The 15,270-nt window shown below is 43.9% G+C and overlaps 1 protein-coding gene across 1 annotated transcript; it reads left to right on the top strand.

Annotated features, from left to right (window-relative positions):
• Nucleotides 1-299: 299 nt before the first annotated feature.
• mtrfr (mitochondrial translation release factor in rescue) lies at nucleotides 300-4,699 on the top strand. The gene is made up of 2 exons (XM_072433708.1): nucleotides 300-682; nucleotides 4,318-4,699. Exons 1-2 carry the CDS (start codon nucleotides 401-403, stop codon nucleotides 4,546-4,548), a joined length of 513 nt encoding a protein of 170 aa, XP_072289809.1. The 5' UTR covers nucleotides 300-400; the 3' UTR covers nucleotides 4,549-4,699.
• Nucleotides 4,700-15,270: the final 10,571 nt, after the last annotated feature.

The raw sequence follows: 15,270 nt of genomic DNA, 5'->3' as shown, positions 1-15,270 counted from the left end.
GAAGTCTCCTTTGAAGCACATCATGCCAAAATTACACAATTTTCCACTTAAATTGACACAGGGTGGTTAGGTTTTAATGGGCATGTAAACACTTACAGTAAGAATGGAGATTTGTCTAGGTATTTGATACACAAGGTCACAAAGCCATTTTTGTTTTTTTAAAAATCGACGGGAAAAGGATATTGTAGTTATTATGGTTTCCTCTTAAGACCACTAGGCGGCAGCACATGTGTTTTTCCCTTTATCTGACTCCCAAAAGAAGACAGAGCCGTAAACAGTCCAAAGGTGACGCCCGCTTTTTTACATTTGAAGATTTGAACGCATCAAAACTTGTAAATATCTGTGTCCTGTGCGTCAGTGCGATGCGCCGTGATCCACGCGCACGCACAGACACGCAGACATGTCCCGGCTGCTCGTGTCCGTGAGGGCTTTGTGTCCTGCGTTCTGTCCCACACGGAGGGGCGGCACAGTCTGCATCTACCCCGGGCTCAGGGCGCCTCCTGCCGGGCTCCCGAGTGCGCTGGCTGCAGTCGGGAAGAAGGACCTGGTGGAGCTGCCCGTCCTGAACGAGGAGGAGCTGGAGGAGCAGTTTGTGAGGGGACACGGGCCCGGGGGACAGGCCACCAACAAGACCAGCAACTGTGTGGTCCTCAAGCACGTGCCCACCGGCATCGTGGTCAAGGTGAGGCTCTGAGGGACCTTTTCTTTAGTACTAGAGTACAGTATCAAGCCAGGTCACAGTCATAACCTGTCATATGCTCTGACAGGTTCTTATGTTTGTCTAATTATGACTTGGTCTAATGGGACTGTTCCTGTGTTCTATATTTATCTTGGTTTTACATCAGTCAAGTGAGAGAAACATCGAAAAAGTAATCATCATAAAGTTCCAGGAAGTTGTACTCTAGTCTAAAACATCATTAGCTCATCAATGAGCGACAAAATGCAAAATGCCGGGACAATTTACACCTAACAAACAATTGATACTTTTACAATTTAGTGGTATTCAGAATACAGAAAATGGTTACTAAAATCAAAAGAATACATTACTTTATCTGATAATATAATGTAGGCTTCTCACTACATGTTGTCATCAAGAAAATAAGAAAACCGCTCTTGCAGTGTGTGCATGTGCAATTTATTCTCTAATCAATAATAAATAAATGCACTCTAAAACTGTGCGGTTATGTTGTGTTTTTACTAGGATATTACCTAGTACCTCACCATACAATGCATATCCCAATACACAGAACTTTACAGAACAGATTCATGGATATCCCTCAAAGCCGGTGTTAAAGGACTTTGACTTTAAAATGACTTTATTTTCGATAAACGTTTTGTCAAGAAGTCCGTCACATTATACTGCGATATCTATATATTGAGCACGCCCTAGTTTTTACACTATAATATAATGCAACTCAGCTTGAGTTACTTACAGTATTGTAAGTATTCAGAATACTGTGTATAGACCATGTAACGGAATATGTTACTAATACATTTGAATGTATTATGGTATTAAGAGTTTCAGATGACATCACAACATTCTACAGGCCAATAATATTGAATACAGTAGGGAGAAGCTAAAAGTAATATTGTTAAAATGCAAACTTTTGTTGTAGAAGTGAATAAGTCTAGCAACTAATTGAAATTGTCAGATGAAAAATGTGTAAAGTTTACTTTTTTAATTTAGGATGAATTCTGGCTCTTGCCCCCATCTGAGGTCATGACATCACATATTGTTAAACCTGAGCTAGAGAAAGGTCTGGAGAGGTTGATGCTCTTTCTTTCTCTCCTTTTTCTTTACAGTATAGCGTAAAACACATACTTTGAATACGTACAACTACAATAGGTGGGGGTAAATGCACCTTTTCAGTTTGCTGCCAACCGCCATTAAAAGTAACACAACTACAACAACAAGAGGTTGTTTTCAGATTCTTGAATGTGATGATGTCATGACCTAAGATTGGGGCAAGAGCCAGATTTCCCTATTGATTACATTGTATTTGCTGTGAAATATCCAAAAGGTAAATCCACAAATGTTTAATCTGACCATTAGTGGTCTGACTATTAGTGACTAGATTCAATAATGTCTTGTATTATAAGAAAAAACTGCATTTTAACAGTATTCATTTTGCTGCCTCCATCTGTATTACGTTTTATTGGCCTGTATAATGTTGTGATGTCTTTTGAAACACAGCAATAGGTTGCGTTCACGTGGTAGTATTTGATGATCTCATAAGGCCAAAGAAAATAAATTGTGTGTTTCCGGTAAACATTGAAAAAAAAAATTCAGGTAGGTCGGATCATTTTTTTTAATATGTATTTTAAAATCCTCGCACAGGTTTTGCAGACAGTTATCTTTTCTCAGAAGTAAGCGCTAGTGAGAGCAAAATGAGAGTACACACTGTATTGACACTGAAACAAAGGCACAGAGAGGAGCGCGGAGGACAGCAGCGGGGGGAGCGCGGAGGACAGCAGCTGGGGGAGCGCGGAGGACAGCAGCGGGGGGAGCGCGGAGGACAGCAGCTGGGGGAGCGCGGAGGACAGCAGCGGGGGGAGCGCGGAGGACAGCAGCTGGGGGAGCGCGGAGGACAGCAGCTGGGGGAGCGCGGAGGACAGCAGCTGGGGGAGCGCGGAGGACAGCGGGGGGAGAGCGGGGGAGCGCGCGGAGGACAGCGGGGGGAGCGCGGAGGACAGCAGCTGGGGGAGCGCGGAGGACAGCAGCGGGGGGAGCGCGGAGGACAGCAGCGGGGGGAGCGCGGAGGACAGCAGCGGGGGGAGCGCGGAGGACAGCAGCGGGGGGAGCGCGGAGGACAGCAGCTGGGGGAGCGCGGAGGACAGCAGCTGGGGGAGCGCGGAGGACAGCAGCTGGGGGAGCGCGGAGGACAGCAGCTGGGGGAGCGCGGAGGACAGCGGGGGGAGAGCGGGGGAGCGCGCGGAGGACAGCGGGGGGAGCGCGGAGGACAGCGAGGGGAGCGCGGAGGACAGCGAGGGGAGCGCGGCAGCGGGGGGAGCGCGGAGGACAGCGGGGGGAGCGCGGGGAGGACAGCGGGGGGAGCGCGGGGAGGACAGCGGGGGGAGCGCGGAGGACAGCGAGGGGAGCGCGGAGGACAGCGAGGGGAGCGCGGCAGCGGGGGGAGCGCGGAGGACAGCGGGGGGAGCGCGGAGGACAGCGGGGGGAGCGCGGAGGACAGCGGGGGGAGCGCGGCAGCGGGGGGAGCGCGGAGGACAGCGAGGGGAGCGGGGGGAGCGCGGAGGACAGCGAGGGGAGCGCGGCAGCGGGGGGAGCGCGGAGGACAGCGAGGGGAGCGCGGAGGACAGCGAGGGGAGCGCGGAGGACGGCGAGGGGAGCGCGGAGGACGGCGAGGGAAGTGCGGAGGGTGGCGGGGGGAGCGCGGCGGGCGGAGGGCGGCGGGGGGAGCGCGGAGGATGGCGGGGGGAGCGCGGAGGATGGCAAGCATTCTTCCCAAAATTATGAATCAATAAAAGCTGGCTCAAGCAGACCTACCTACCATTATTATATTTATTTATTTTAGGTTTACTATTTTATATTATTTAGCTCTTAGCTACTACTTTCATCCTTTTATAATTTTAAGGATTTTTGGAGCAAAATGTTTTCCTTGTAGAGCCCTCTGCACCAAGAGTAGCGGACAGAAATAACTGCAGGGGCCTGTCTCATGGTGCCCCTGGTGGAGTGCTGTGGCTGCTCCTGGTGCAGATGGCTCGTCCGATGATGCTTTCTCAACTGGATCATATGTACTCGGCTTAGCCTGTGAGTGAGGGGATTTAATTCAAATTGTCTATGTCTCTTGGTAATGAAATTAAGTAACTATGGTCAAAAACAATCCTCTGCATCTCCGGGATAACTGGGATGGTTCCGAGAAGTCTAAATAAATCATCTCCAGACTCGTTCTGTGACTTTCTGTCATCTTATCATGATCAGTACAACTGCATGCTGAGACCAGGAAGATAAACTGAAAGCGCATTTGTTCAATAAAATGTATATCTTAAACTGTTGAGTGGTGGCGCCATCTACCTGCTGCAATGGGAAATTAAACAGTTTGCAGAGTTGGAAATAGGGAGCAATGTTTTGTTTGTTATAAATATTTTATTTTTTGTTCTAAAACATGAGATGCCAAACTGAAGGTACTCAAGCATGTTTAATGACTAATAATATAAATAATGCATTATATTTTCCCTTTAATATATATACATAGCTGATGTTTTCTATTTCACATTACTCAGGAACATGATAAATACAAGGAGCTCATGCTCTCTACTATATACTATAATATGCCATTGCCCTGTTTCCTTCCACAGTGCCATCAGACACGGTCAGTAGATCTGAACCGTAAACGTGCCCGGGATATCCTGAGGGAGAAGCTGGACGTGGCCATCAAAGGAGAGCTCAGTGAGATCTCTGTGAAGAAGAAGGAGTCTGTGCAGAAAAAACAGGACAAGAGGAGGAAGGTCAACCAGAGTCTGGAGAAGAAGAAACTGTTCAAAGAAGCCCTGGCTGCAGACTCCAAACCCACTGAAAGAGAGTCATGAACAAGCTGCTGCTAAAAACATTGATTCTCTGCTTCCACTTTGACTTCTGATGCAATTTACCCTCACTATTTAGATGGGGGTGAGTGAATAATGCATTTAAGGCTGAGGCTGACTATAAATATTAAACAACACGTTTATAAGAATACTGTGCGGTCTGTGTGCTCTCTCATTCGTCCAGGCGTGGTCCATGGAAGAAAGGGTCATTGTCAAATATCATGAGCTGTCATAATATAGTGAAGTTCCTTTGGTTAAAATCTGTTTTTTTGCAACAGCAGCTAAAGAAACATATAGTCATCCAAGTACTTTGGTTTCTTTCTAATTCTACCTTTAAATGGAGTCTGTGTGTCACTGTCTGTGTTTAGAAACTCGCTCGTTGTTTGTTTCTTCCCTTTCAGTCTGTGGCTGAGTCACTTCAGTTGGTGTCGTTATCCACTCAAAGTAGTGGTCCTCTACTTGGTCTATGTCAGTCTGTGTCTGACTATGTCACTTCTTTTCTTATGAAATGGACCAGTCTGTGTTTTGGAACTTTGTTCGTCTCTGGAAAATAAATCGTAAATAAATAAATAAATAATAGATAAGCTGGTGAACGACGGTCAAAACTCACAAAAATTCCCTTTTTGCCTTTTGGATCTAGCTTTTTCCTGTTTTGTTCATACACCACACAATATGAACCAAACTTTTTCATTTTTGACAAATCTGGTCTTTTGCCAGTGAAAAGGTAATAATGTGTCTCCCCTGTTCTCTTACAGTAATAACTGTTTCTTATGATGGCTGCAGTTCTAGCCGCATAGGGCCATAGCTCTTTTGGTAGTCCTGACTCCATCAACATGCAGCGCACCATTTCAAACTGTACGAAAGATCGAAGAACAGGGTCCTCACAGAGCTGCCAGGCTTCTCCAGATGAGAGAGAGAGCGGTGCAGCAGGGAGATGATGGCGTCCTCCACTCCGATGCCAGGCCGGTATGCAAACTGCAGCGGGTCCATGGCTGGGCTCACGGTGGAGCGGAGCCTTATCCACAGACCCTCATTTAGAGTCCCCTCATCCACAGACCCTTATCCACAGACCCTCACCTACAGACCCTTATCCACATACCCTCATTTAGAGTCCCCTCATCCACAGACCCTCATCCACAGACCCTCATCCACAGACCCTTATCCACAGACCCTCATTTAGAGTCCCCTCATCCACAGACCCATATCCACAGACCCTCACCTACAGACCCTTATCCACATACCCTCATTTAGAGTCCCCTCATCCACAGACCCTCATCCACAGACCCTCATCCACAGACCCTTATCCACAGACCCTCATCCACAGACCCTTATCCACAGACCCTCACCTACAGACCCTTATCCACAGACCCTCATTTAGAGTCCCCTCATCCACAGACCCTCATCCACAGACCCTTATCCACAGACCCTCATCCACTGACCCTCATCCACAGACCCTTATCCACAGACCCTCATCCACAGACCCTCACCTACAGACCCTTATCCACAGACCCTCATTTAGAGTCCCCTCATCCACAGACCCTCATCCACAGACCCTCATCCACAGACCCTTATCCACAGACCCTCATCCACCGACCCTCATCCACAGACCCTCATCCACAGACCCTTATCCACAGACCCTCACCTACAGACCCTTATCCACAGACCCTCATTTAGAGTCCCCTCATCCACAGACCCTCATCCACAGACCCTTATCCACAGACCCTCATCCACCGACCCTCATCCACAGACCCTTATCCACAGACCCTCATCCACAGACCCTCACCTACAGACCCTCACCCACAGACCCTCACCCACAGACCCCCACCCACAGACCCCCACCCAAAGACCCTCACCCAGAGACCCTCACCCACAGACCCTCACCCAGAGACCCACAGACCCTCATTCAGAGTCCCCTCAGCCAGAGTCCCCTCACCCACAGACCCTCACCCACAGACCCTAAGCCAGAGTCCCCTCAGCCAGAGTCCCCTCAGCCAGAGTCCCCTCAGCCAGAGTCCCTCATCCACAGACCCTCATCCACAGACCCTCATCCACAGACCCTCATCCACAGACACTTATCCTCAGAACCTTATCCACAGAACCTCACCCACAGACCCTCATCTACAGACCCTCATCCACAGACCCTCATCCACAGACCCTCATTCAGAGTCCCCTCATTCAGAGTCCCCTCATTCAGAGTCCCCTCATTCAGAGTCCCTTCAGCCAGAGTCCCCTCATCCACAGACCCTCACCCACAGACCCTCACCCACAGACCCTCACCCACAGACCCCCTCTCACTATAACAGCTGCTACTCTGAATATCACCAAAACAATAAGTAACTGCACCAGAAAACAGTTATTCTAAATGAGTATTTGTGGTACATGTATTCAGTTACTTCCTAATACTGGAAGAAATGTAATTAGCCGATATTTTGTATTTATTTATCTTCAAAAAAAAAAGGCAAGAATAAGCCAACCCTAAACAAGTTTGACACATACGAGGTACTTTGAACCTCGAACCTGTTTAGACACGTAGAAGAGTACGCTAAAGTCAAAGTAAATATAATAAGTAAATACAACCCAAGTTTGTGAAGAAGATAAACATTTTGTCATTTTTTGCTGTTTACAATAATATTAACATATAACGCTACTGAAAAAGTATAGAAAGAATGTTTAGTTGTTTTATTAGTGTTTTTACTTCTTTCATTGGGTTTCCACTTACACTTGTGTACATAATTAATGAGCTTTATTGTGTTTTATCTCTGCGTAATTGCTATCTATATATCTTGATTTGAGTATATTTTTACTGTCTTGTAGTAAGATTTGAAAATGGAACAAGCATAAAACACAAGCTGCTGCAGCGTAATCAACCGGACTGAAAAAGATCCTGGACCTAAAACATAAAGATCCTGGACCTGCAAATGCACACAATAATAAACTTTTATTAAAACTTGAAATATAAAATAAACACATAACTAAAATTACATTTAAAGACATACCAGTTTGTGTTGTTACATTATAAATATTCATGCATCACAATTAGCATTAGTGTTAGCATTAGCATTAGCGTTAGCATTGACACACAAACACATCCCTGAACACAGAATCAGTGCTAGATTCTCGGGCCGACAGAAGTGATGACATAGCTCTGGTTCCCATGGTAATGTGTTAACTGCTTTAGCCATGAACAGGCCTAAACTCTTCTATTTTCTTCTATTTTACGTTTTTGGTGTAAAATGAAAGGCTAACCAAACTTAAAGCAGGAGACAAATTTATATTTATTTATTTCCTAAATTTAACCATAATCCTGTTCCTAAACTGACCTTAACATTAACCTCTTCCTCTCCTTCATCACCTCGAATGACCAATCGCAGCAGACCGTCCCTCCAAACCTGACACTCTTACAATCAATACATAAAACTTTCTGACAGTAAGGATAAGATATGTAAAACAATGAAGAATTTAGGGTACAAATGATTGACTGTTTTTTTTTTCTATGGCTTTAGGACTTTGTATTCACTAAAAAGGTCAGCTTCTTAGCTTGTGTTTCCGAGTGCCATGACAGGCGGTTCAGATGTCAGGATCGGGCGGTCAAAGTTGGCCAAACAGTCCATGCTGGAAACGCCTCCTGCCTGGAAGACTAATTTCTGTAATAAAATGTAAATATATATTATATTTGTGTGATATATATTATCTGCATAATGATAATATGACTATATTTGTGTGATATATATTATCTGCATAATGATAATATGACTATATTTGTGAGATATATATTATCTGCATAATGATAATATGACTATATTTGTGTGATATATATTATCTGCATAATGATAATATGACTATATTTGTGAGATATATATTATCTGCATAATGATAATATGACTATATTTGTGTGATATATATTATCTGCATAATGATAATATGACTATATTTGTGAGATATATATTATCTGCATAATGATAATATGACTATATTTGTGTGATATATATTATCTGCATAATGATAATATGACTATATTTGTGTGATATATATTATCTGCATAATGATAATATGACTATATTTGTGTGATATATATTATCTGCATAATGATAATATGACTATATTTGTGTGATATATATTATCTGCATCATTAGAGGGAGAAACGCTGTGAGAATCGGAAGGTCATCAGGTTGCATACAACAACTTGATTTGACTTGCCTTTGTGGTGGCTGGATCAATGCTCGTTTGGGGCGTAGGGTGTAGACAAAGGATTCACGCTGACAAAGCTCTGCAAACTTTTCAAGGTAGTTTATTTACAGAGAAAGCAGTGTCAAATACAGGACAGCAGAAAACAGCGCCCTGGGTCCGCTGGTGATCAGGAAGACGAACCTCGTCTCTGGGTGTACCTCGCCTTTATATACTGAAACCGCACAAAGACCGATAAACAATATCTGACAGGTATGACCCTATCCATGTACCAACGGATTAGCCAATGAGAGAACAAGATGTAAAGGTATCCTTATTTGGGTAGCACCAGGAGAGAAGTTACAGAAATGAGATCATGCGCTTACACAGATGTACACAAGGCATCTCAAGGCCTCGCAGCCAATGGAGACATCTCCCATTCGGTAGTTAATCAGATGTGGGCCCCTTACATTCCGTTATATTCCCGTGGAATAGACATTTTGGTAGAAACACACATATTCCTAAAAGCCAGTCTCAGAATGAGGCCTAACTTTGCATGGACCTAGTTTTAATACACTTCACCTTTCTATCCCTTGCAAGCCATACAAAGTCTGACGTTTCTGTGTCGTTTTATATTCTAAGTTGAATTATGTTCTCTGACTGTTAAGGAATAGCATTGATTTATGTGTAATTTCTTGACAATTTCACTCTCAGATAAGAGGTAATTACCGTAGCTCTCAAGCCCCATGCATTCCGTTTGAAATTCTAGCACATAGAGCTCAAGTATGGTGAGCGCTTTAGACATTTTATTCTTTATCTCTCTCTCCAGAACAATCACTGATTGAGGCTTTATTCCAATTTCAGACAGCAAAGAGTTTCCATGATATAAATATCTGCCTCTGAAATTGAGAACTTTGCATTAAACTGTGGTTACACTCATCTTTTCTTGTCTAAAGGCGCAATGGACGATTTTTTCGGCAATTTGAGAACTCAGGCAGAAGTGCGCATGCCACTCCCCCGTGCACATGCCACTCCCCCGTGCACATGCCACTCCCCCGTGTGGACTGATACAACACACACGTGCGTTTGTTTATTAGCGCGACGGATCACATCGCATCTCTCGTCTCCCGTAGATTTCCATCTTTTATGAGTCAACTCGAACAGTCTTTCTCCGTCTTCATTTTGTCCCGTACACTGAGGGAACTATATTATGATAGATCAATGCGCTTAGACACGCAGAACCGTGCTGCTCTCGGGGGACGAGCCGCACGCGGCTAAAGGTGAGCGGTAGGTGCGTTTTGTGATTGACACGTGGCAGGACTAATCGGCAGTCCACGCCACGAGGAAATAAGACTCAAATTTGGGCCAAAAAAAATCGTCCATTCAACCTTTAATATATAAAAGAAATGAAATCAAAAGCTGGCTCCATTGATCAAAGTCTTCATTCAAACTAAAGTTTTAGTTTGAAAGGACTTTACAGGTGGACGGCCTGTACCTGGACAGTAGTCTTCTTCTTTGGACGACTATGAAATCTTTGTCCACAGGTCCTCGACGGTCAGACGCTCAAACTCCTCCTCAGTCTCACAGGGTACGACTTTAAATGATTCACCATTTCAGGGCCGTATTGTAACCTCACATATTTTTGGCCTTGAAGAAAAGAACAGTTGTTTATTCGACTTCAAATACTTTGTAAAACTCAAAACTCAAATACCTAAAAAAAGTGTCCACCATTCTCGTTACAATGTTTTTAATTTAGGCAGTGGCTGCAGAGCCGCGGCCCGCGGTCAAATGGCCGCGCAGTTTCAGGAACCGCGGGACTTCTCTTATAGTGTCATGGCTAACCCTAACCTTAACCTTAACCTTAACCCTAACCTTAACCTTAACCCTAACCCTAACCTTAACCTTAACCCTAACCCTAACCCTAACCTTAACCTTAACCTTTACCTTAACCTTAACCTTAACCCTAACCTTAACCCGGCGCGGTCTAAAACGGCGCCAAAACGCGGTCAAATAGCGGCGCAGTTTCAGGAGCCGCGGCGCGCGGCCGGCACAATAATAACATGGCAGTTTCGGCCGCGCGCCGCGGCTCCTGAAACTGCGCCGCTATTTGACCACGTTTTGGCGCCGTTTTAGACTGTGCCGGGTTAGGGTTAAGGTTAGGGTTAGGGTTAGCTATGACGCTAAAACGGGCTATAAGGGAAATGCCGCGGTCCCTGAAACTGCGCGGCCATTTGACCGCGCCACGGCTCTCCAGCCACGGCCTTAATTTAAACCTAAGTGATATCTATTTGTTCAGAATGTTTAATTTAGGCAAATGGATTTAATAAAAATAATAAAAAATGGCTAAACAAGAACAGCCGAACTAACAGAATCAATCTTGAGAATGGTTGGTCTATAACGAAGACCAGTGGCGTCCAAATAGGGTTCGGGTCTGGGGCTTGGGCCTTCAGTGAGGTCCTACACAGTCCCACCCCAATTAATCCACCTCTTATTACCATCATTATTATGTCATAGCTCTAGAGACTGTACATTTAGACAGAAATGCAGTTTAACCAGGTGTTCTATTCAGACAATTGCAGGGGAAAAGTACAATACAGTACAGTTCAACTAAGTTCAATATTTCCCTATTTTTCTTTACCTTTTCATTGTGCAGCTCTGTTGCCCTGCCCGCTCCGTTGCCCACTCGGTTGCCCACGCCAACATCCGGCTGAATATAATTGGATAAAAGATCTAACATTAAGACCAGTCCTTCAAATTTCAACCTGGGGCTGGAAGCAGTGCAACCAGGAGGAAATATATGAAATGAAGAGTATAACTCTTACTCTGGGGAATAATTTAATACATATTTGTGGGAATATATATATATATATATAATCAAATTATATTCTGATTATGTTTGGGCTAGCAGAGAAGGCCCACCACTGATAAACACACAGCAACTATAGACATACTTGCTATTTCCTTGGTAATTTTAATTTTAAAACCCAGATAATAAAACAAAACCATGCACCAATGAAATTTCCCCATGTAGGACAATAAAGGAATATCTTATCTTATCTTAAGTAAGTTATTGTTAGTAATTAGATCGTATCAATACAATGTTGCATTCATGCGCTATGGGAATTATGCAAAACCACTTTGAATATTGCACATACTTGGATGGATTCTGCCTAAACTTGTATAAAACTCTACTACAAGTGTCTACATTTATCACCGCTCTGTTCTGTGTTCTGTGAGGAATTACTTTTTATTCAAGTTCAATTAACACAACACATAAAATAGGACTAAACAATGTCTAAATCAGAACTAAATAGGTCTGATCTGGGACCAAAACGCACTGCAGTTCAGAAAAAGGTATAAACTTGGACTAAAACCAGGTCTGTATTGAATTTGACTGTTTCATAGTTTTATAGATCAGTGTAAGCAGAATTGTGTACCAAAAGGCTCTTTTCTATCATATTTTAAACTGCACAAAGTTGCAATACATGAAGCAGCAGGACAGACTGTTCTCCATACTGGTCAGGGAAGGCGCGTCAGTTAATCTAAAAGAAAGAAAATACATGGCACATTTATATTGAACCCACAAAGTGCCTTTAGCTCATTTTTAAAAGAAAGGCTCAAACGTGCAAGTTATAGTCTGTAAATCGCACTCCCGCCTCTGTAAATCACGATCCTGAGAACGTGCACGTGTCTGCGCATCACATGACCTGACGCAGCAGCGCGTCTGATCTAAAGTGTTTTACATAAGTTAAAATGAACGAAATCTCAAACTGTCATCACTGTGGCCTGTTTATATCAAACTGTGTGTAAATCTCTTTGTTTAAGTGTTAGAAATAAAACAGAATGACCACTGACCAAACCGTTTATCCAAGGGTGGACAAACTACGGCCTGCGGGCCACATCCGGCCCGCAGAGCCTTTCAATCCGGCCCGCCAAACTTGTCCAAGTAATATTAAAATATATATATATATATATATATATATATATATTTATTTATTTTATTTTGCCCTCAGGCATCTGTCTGCACTTGTATCCTTAATAGATATGACGTGAAAATAATTAAATAATAGATTCAATAGCCTATATTTGACAGAAAAGTGATATTTTATATATTTGATATTTAATTTTTGGGATTTTTTTTTTTTCACACCAATGATCGTGGGCCGGCCCTCCGCTACTTACCTGGATTCGAATATGGCCCTCGGAGGAAAATAATTGCCCACCCTCTTTTGCAGTTCAGGGGGTTCAGCCCTTTGTTCCCCGGTATCTATGTTCCCCGACACTTGGGTTAGGGTTATATGCTGCTATATTTTATTTACCTGACCAGCCAGTCCCTCCCACATTATGTTCAAATGCGGAAGGGTCTGGATTCGGACCATCGGGGGGCGTCAGAAAATGCTCCAGCATTAACCGGTCCAACCACCGCCGCTAAATAGTGTCACGTGTCTCTCAAATGCGGAAGACATCACTCAAATATTTTCTGAACATTCAGAATAAAACGTTCCGGCGGAAGATGGCGGAGGGAGCAGGCGCTCGGTAAATATCTCTGATGCAAAATCCTGATTAAGTTCAAACTGGACCAATATTCATCAACAAGATTTACTCTCTGACACCTTTCATAAACTACCTCCGCCGGGACCGGGACAAAAAAGCTAAATAAAGCTAAAGATAAAGACAAAGCTAAAAACTACTATTGACTTAACTCTAACCGAAATGTCGGCCAAAGCTAATGCTAAGGGGACAGCTAACGCTAAAACTAAAGCGCTTGCCTCCCATGACGAGTGTGAACAAATAGAAATCTATCCTCACCCTCAAAACCTACGCATCCTCCGAAAAGAGTTAAGCCAAACGAAACCTCGGACTTGGAGCCAGTTTACGTTGCTACTGTTTTGGCGGCAATCAAGACCCAGTCTGAAGACATCCAGGCTCTCCAAGCACTGATAACAAACATGAAGAAAGATCTGAAAGATAACACGCTGACCCTTATCAACCTCGCCAAATCTGTGGAGTTCAACTCATCTGAGATTAAAGATTGCAAGGAGAAAAACTAAAAGTTGGAAGTTGAAGTAACCTATCTTAAAGAGAAGAACGCACAACTAAAGAAAAGGGCAGCAGAGGTTGAAAGTCGAACAGCAGAGATGGAAAAATACAAGAGAAGATGGAACTTAAGAGTGAATGGTCTTAAAGGAGACAAAGAGGAGAACACCCGAGAGCTTGTTGCAAATCTTCTCCTGAAGATTGTCCCACACCTGAAGGAGAAATTGGGCTTCATTCTGGATTCTGTACATCTGGGCCCAAATCTGGTAGAAACTCACTCAAAGGAAGACGACATTTCCTTTTGGTCTCAGGACAAAGCATACATCAGTCATGGCACATCCAGATCAGCAGGGGTCGCTTTTCTTCTAAAAAACTTTGGAGGCTAAATTATTTATAAACGTAATATGGCAGATGTTCATGTTCATTGGTTGATTCTTATTGTTTATATTGACAACGTCAAATTCACTCTGGTAAATGTATATGGGTACAATAATATCAGTGACAATAGAAAATTACTGGAAGAATTCACTTTACATCTGGAGCATCTGATAAGTATCCCTGAAAATACATTGCAAGTCATCCTAATATGACATTTATTAATTTTCAATTGGTTGATTTCAAACAATCTAGTATGTTTTGATATTGATTGTAATATTTCTGCCCTTCTGACTGAACACAGTGTTATTTATTTACATATAAAAATCTAAGAATAGATCATATTCAAATAAATACTGGAAATTTAACTCAAGTCTGCTAAAAAATGAAGATTATTGCAAAAACATGAAATTAATTATTAACAATATTAAGTGTAATGAGGAACTTGAAACCCTGGTTAAAAATTTAAAGTCTGAGAATATTAAATTTCTTTTAGCAGAAAGTTAAAAAAAAGAACTTGACCAAAAAGAACATGACATTATTAACCAATTAAACTTTTACTGCAACAAACCTGTTCAAAGTGAAGAAGATAAGCCGAGAGACATAGTCTCTCCAGCGTGTCCTGGGTCTTCCCCGGGGCCTCTTCCCGGTGGGACATGCCTGAAACACCTTCCGAGGGAGGCGCCCAGGAGGCATCCGGAACAGATGCCCGAGCCACCTCAGCTGGCTCCTCTCGACGTGGAGGAGCAGCGGCTCTACTCCTAGCTCCCCCCGTGTGGCCGAGCTCCTCACCTTATCTCTAAGAGAGCGCCCAGCCACACGGCGGAGGAAACTCATTTCGACCGCTTGTATCCGCAATCTTGTCCTTTCGGTCACTACCCAAAGCTCATGACCATAGGTGAGGGTAGGAACGTAGACCGACCGGTAAATAGAGAGCTTTGCCTTTCGGCTCAGCTCCCTCTTTACCACAACAGTCCGATGCAGCGACTGCATCACTGCAGCCACTGCAGTGATGCAGTCGCTGCATCACTGCAGCGACTGCATCACTGAACCGGTGACAAAGGGCAGCCCTGGCGGAGTCCAACATGCACTGGGAACAGGTCTGACTGCCGGCAATGCGAACACAGCTCCTGCTCCGGTCATACAGGGACC

Source organism: Eucyclogobius newberryi, unplaced genomic scaffold, assembly GCF_026437365.1.
Source record: "Eucyclogobius newberryi isolate DKJ021-1_F unplaced genomic scaffold, fEucNew1.0.hap1 SCAF_6, whole genome shotgun sequence".
In the NCBI taxonomy this organism is placed as follows: Eukaryota; Metazoa; Chordata; class Actinopteri; order Gobiiformes; family Gobiidae; genus Eucyclogobius; species Eucyclogobius newberryi.
The sequence above is the reverse complement of the archived record's forward strand: the minus strand, read 5'-3'. Positions and strand labels throughout refer to the sequence as shown.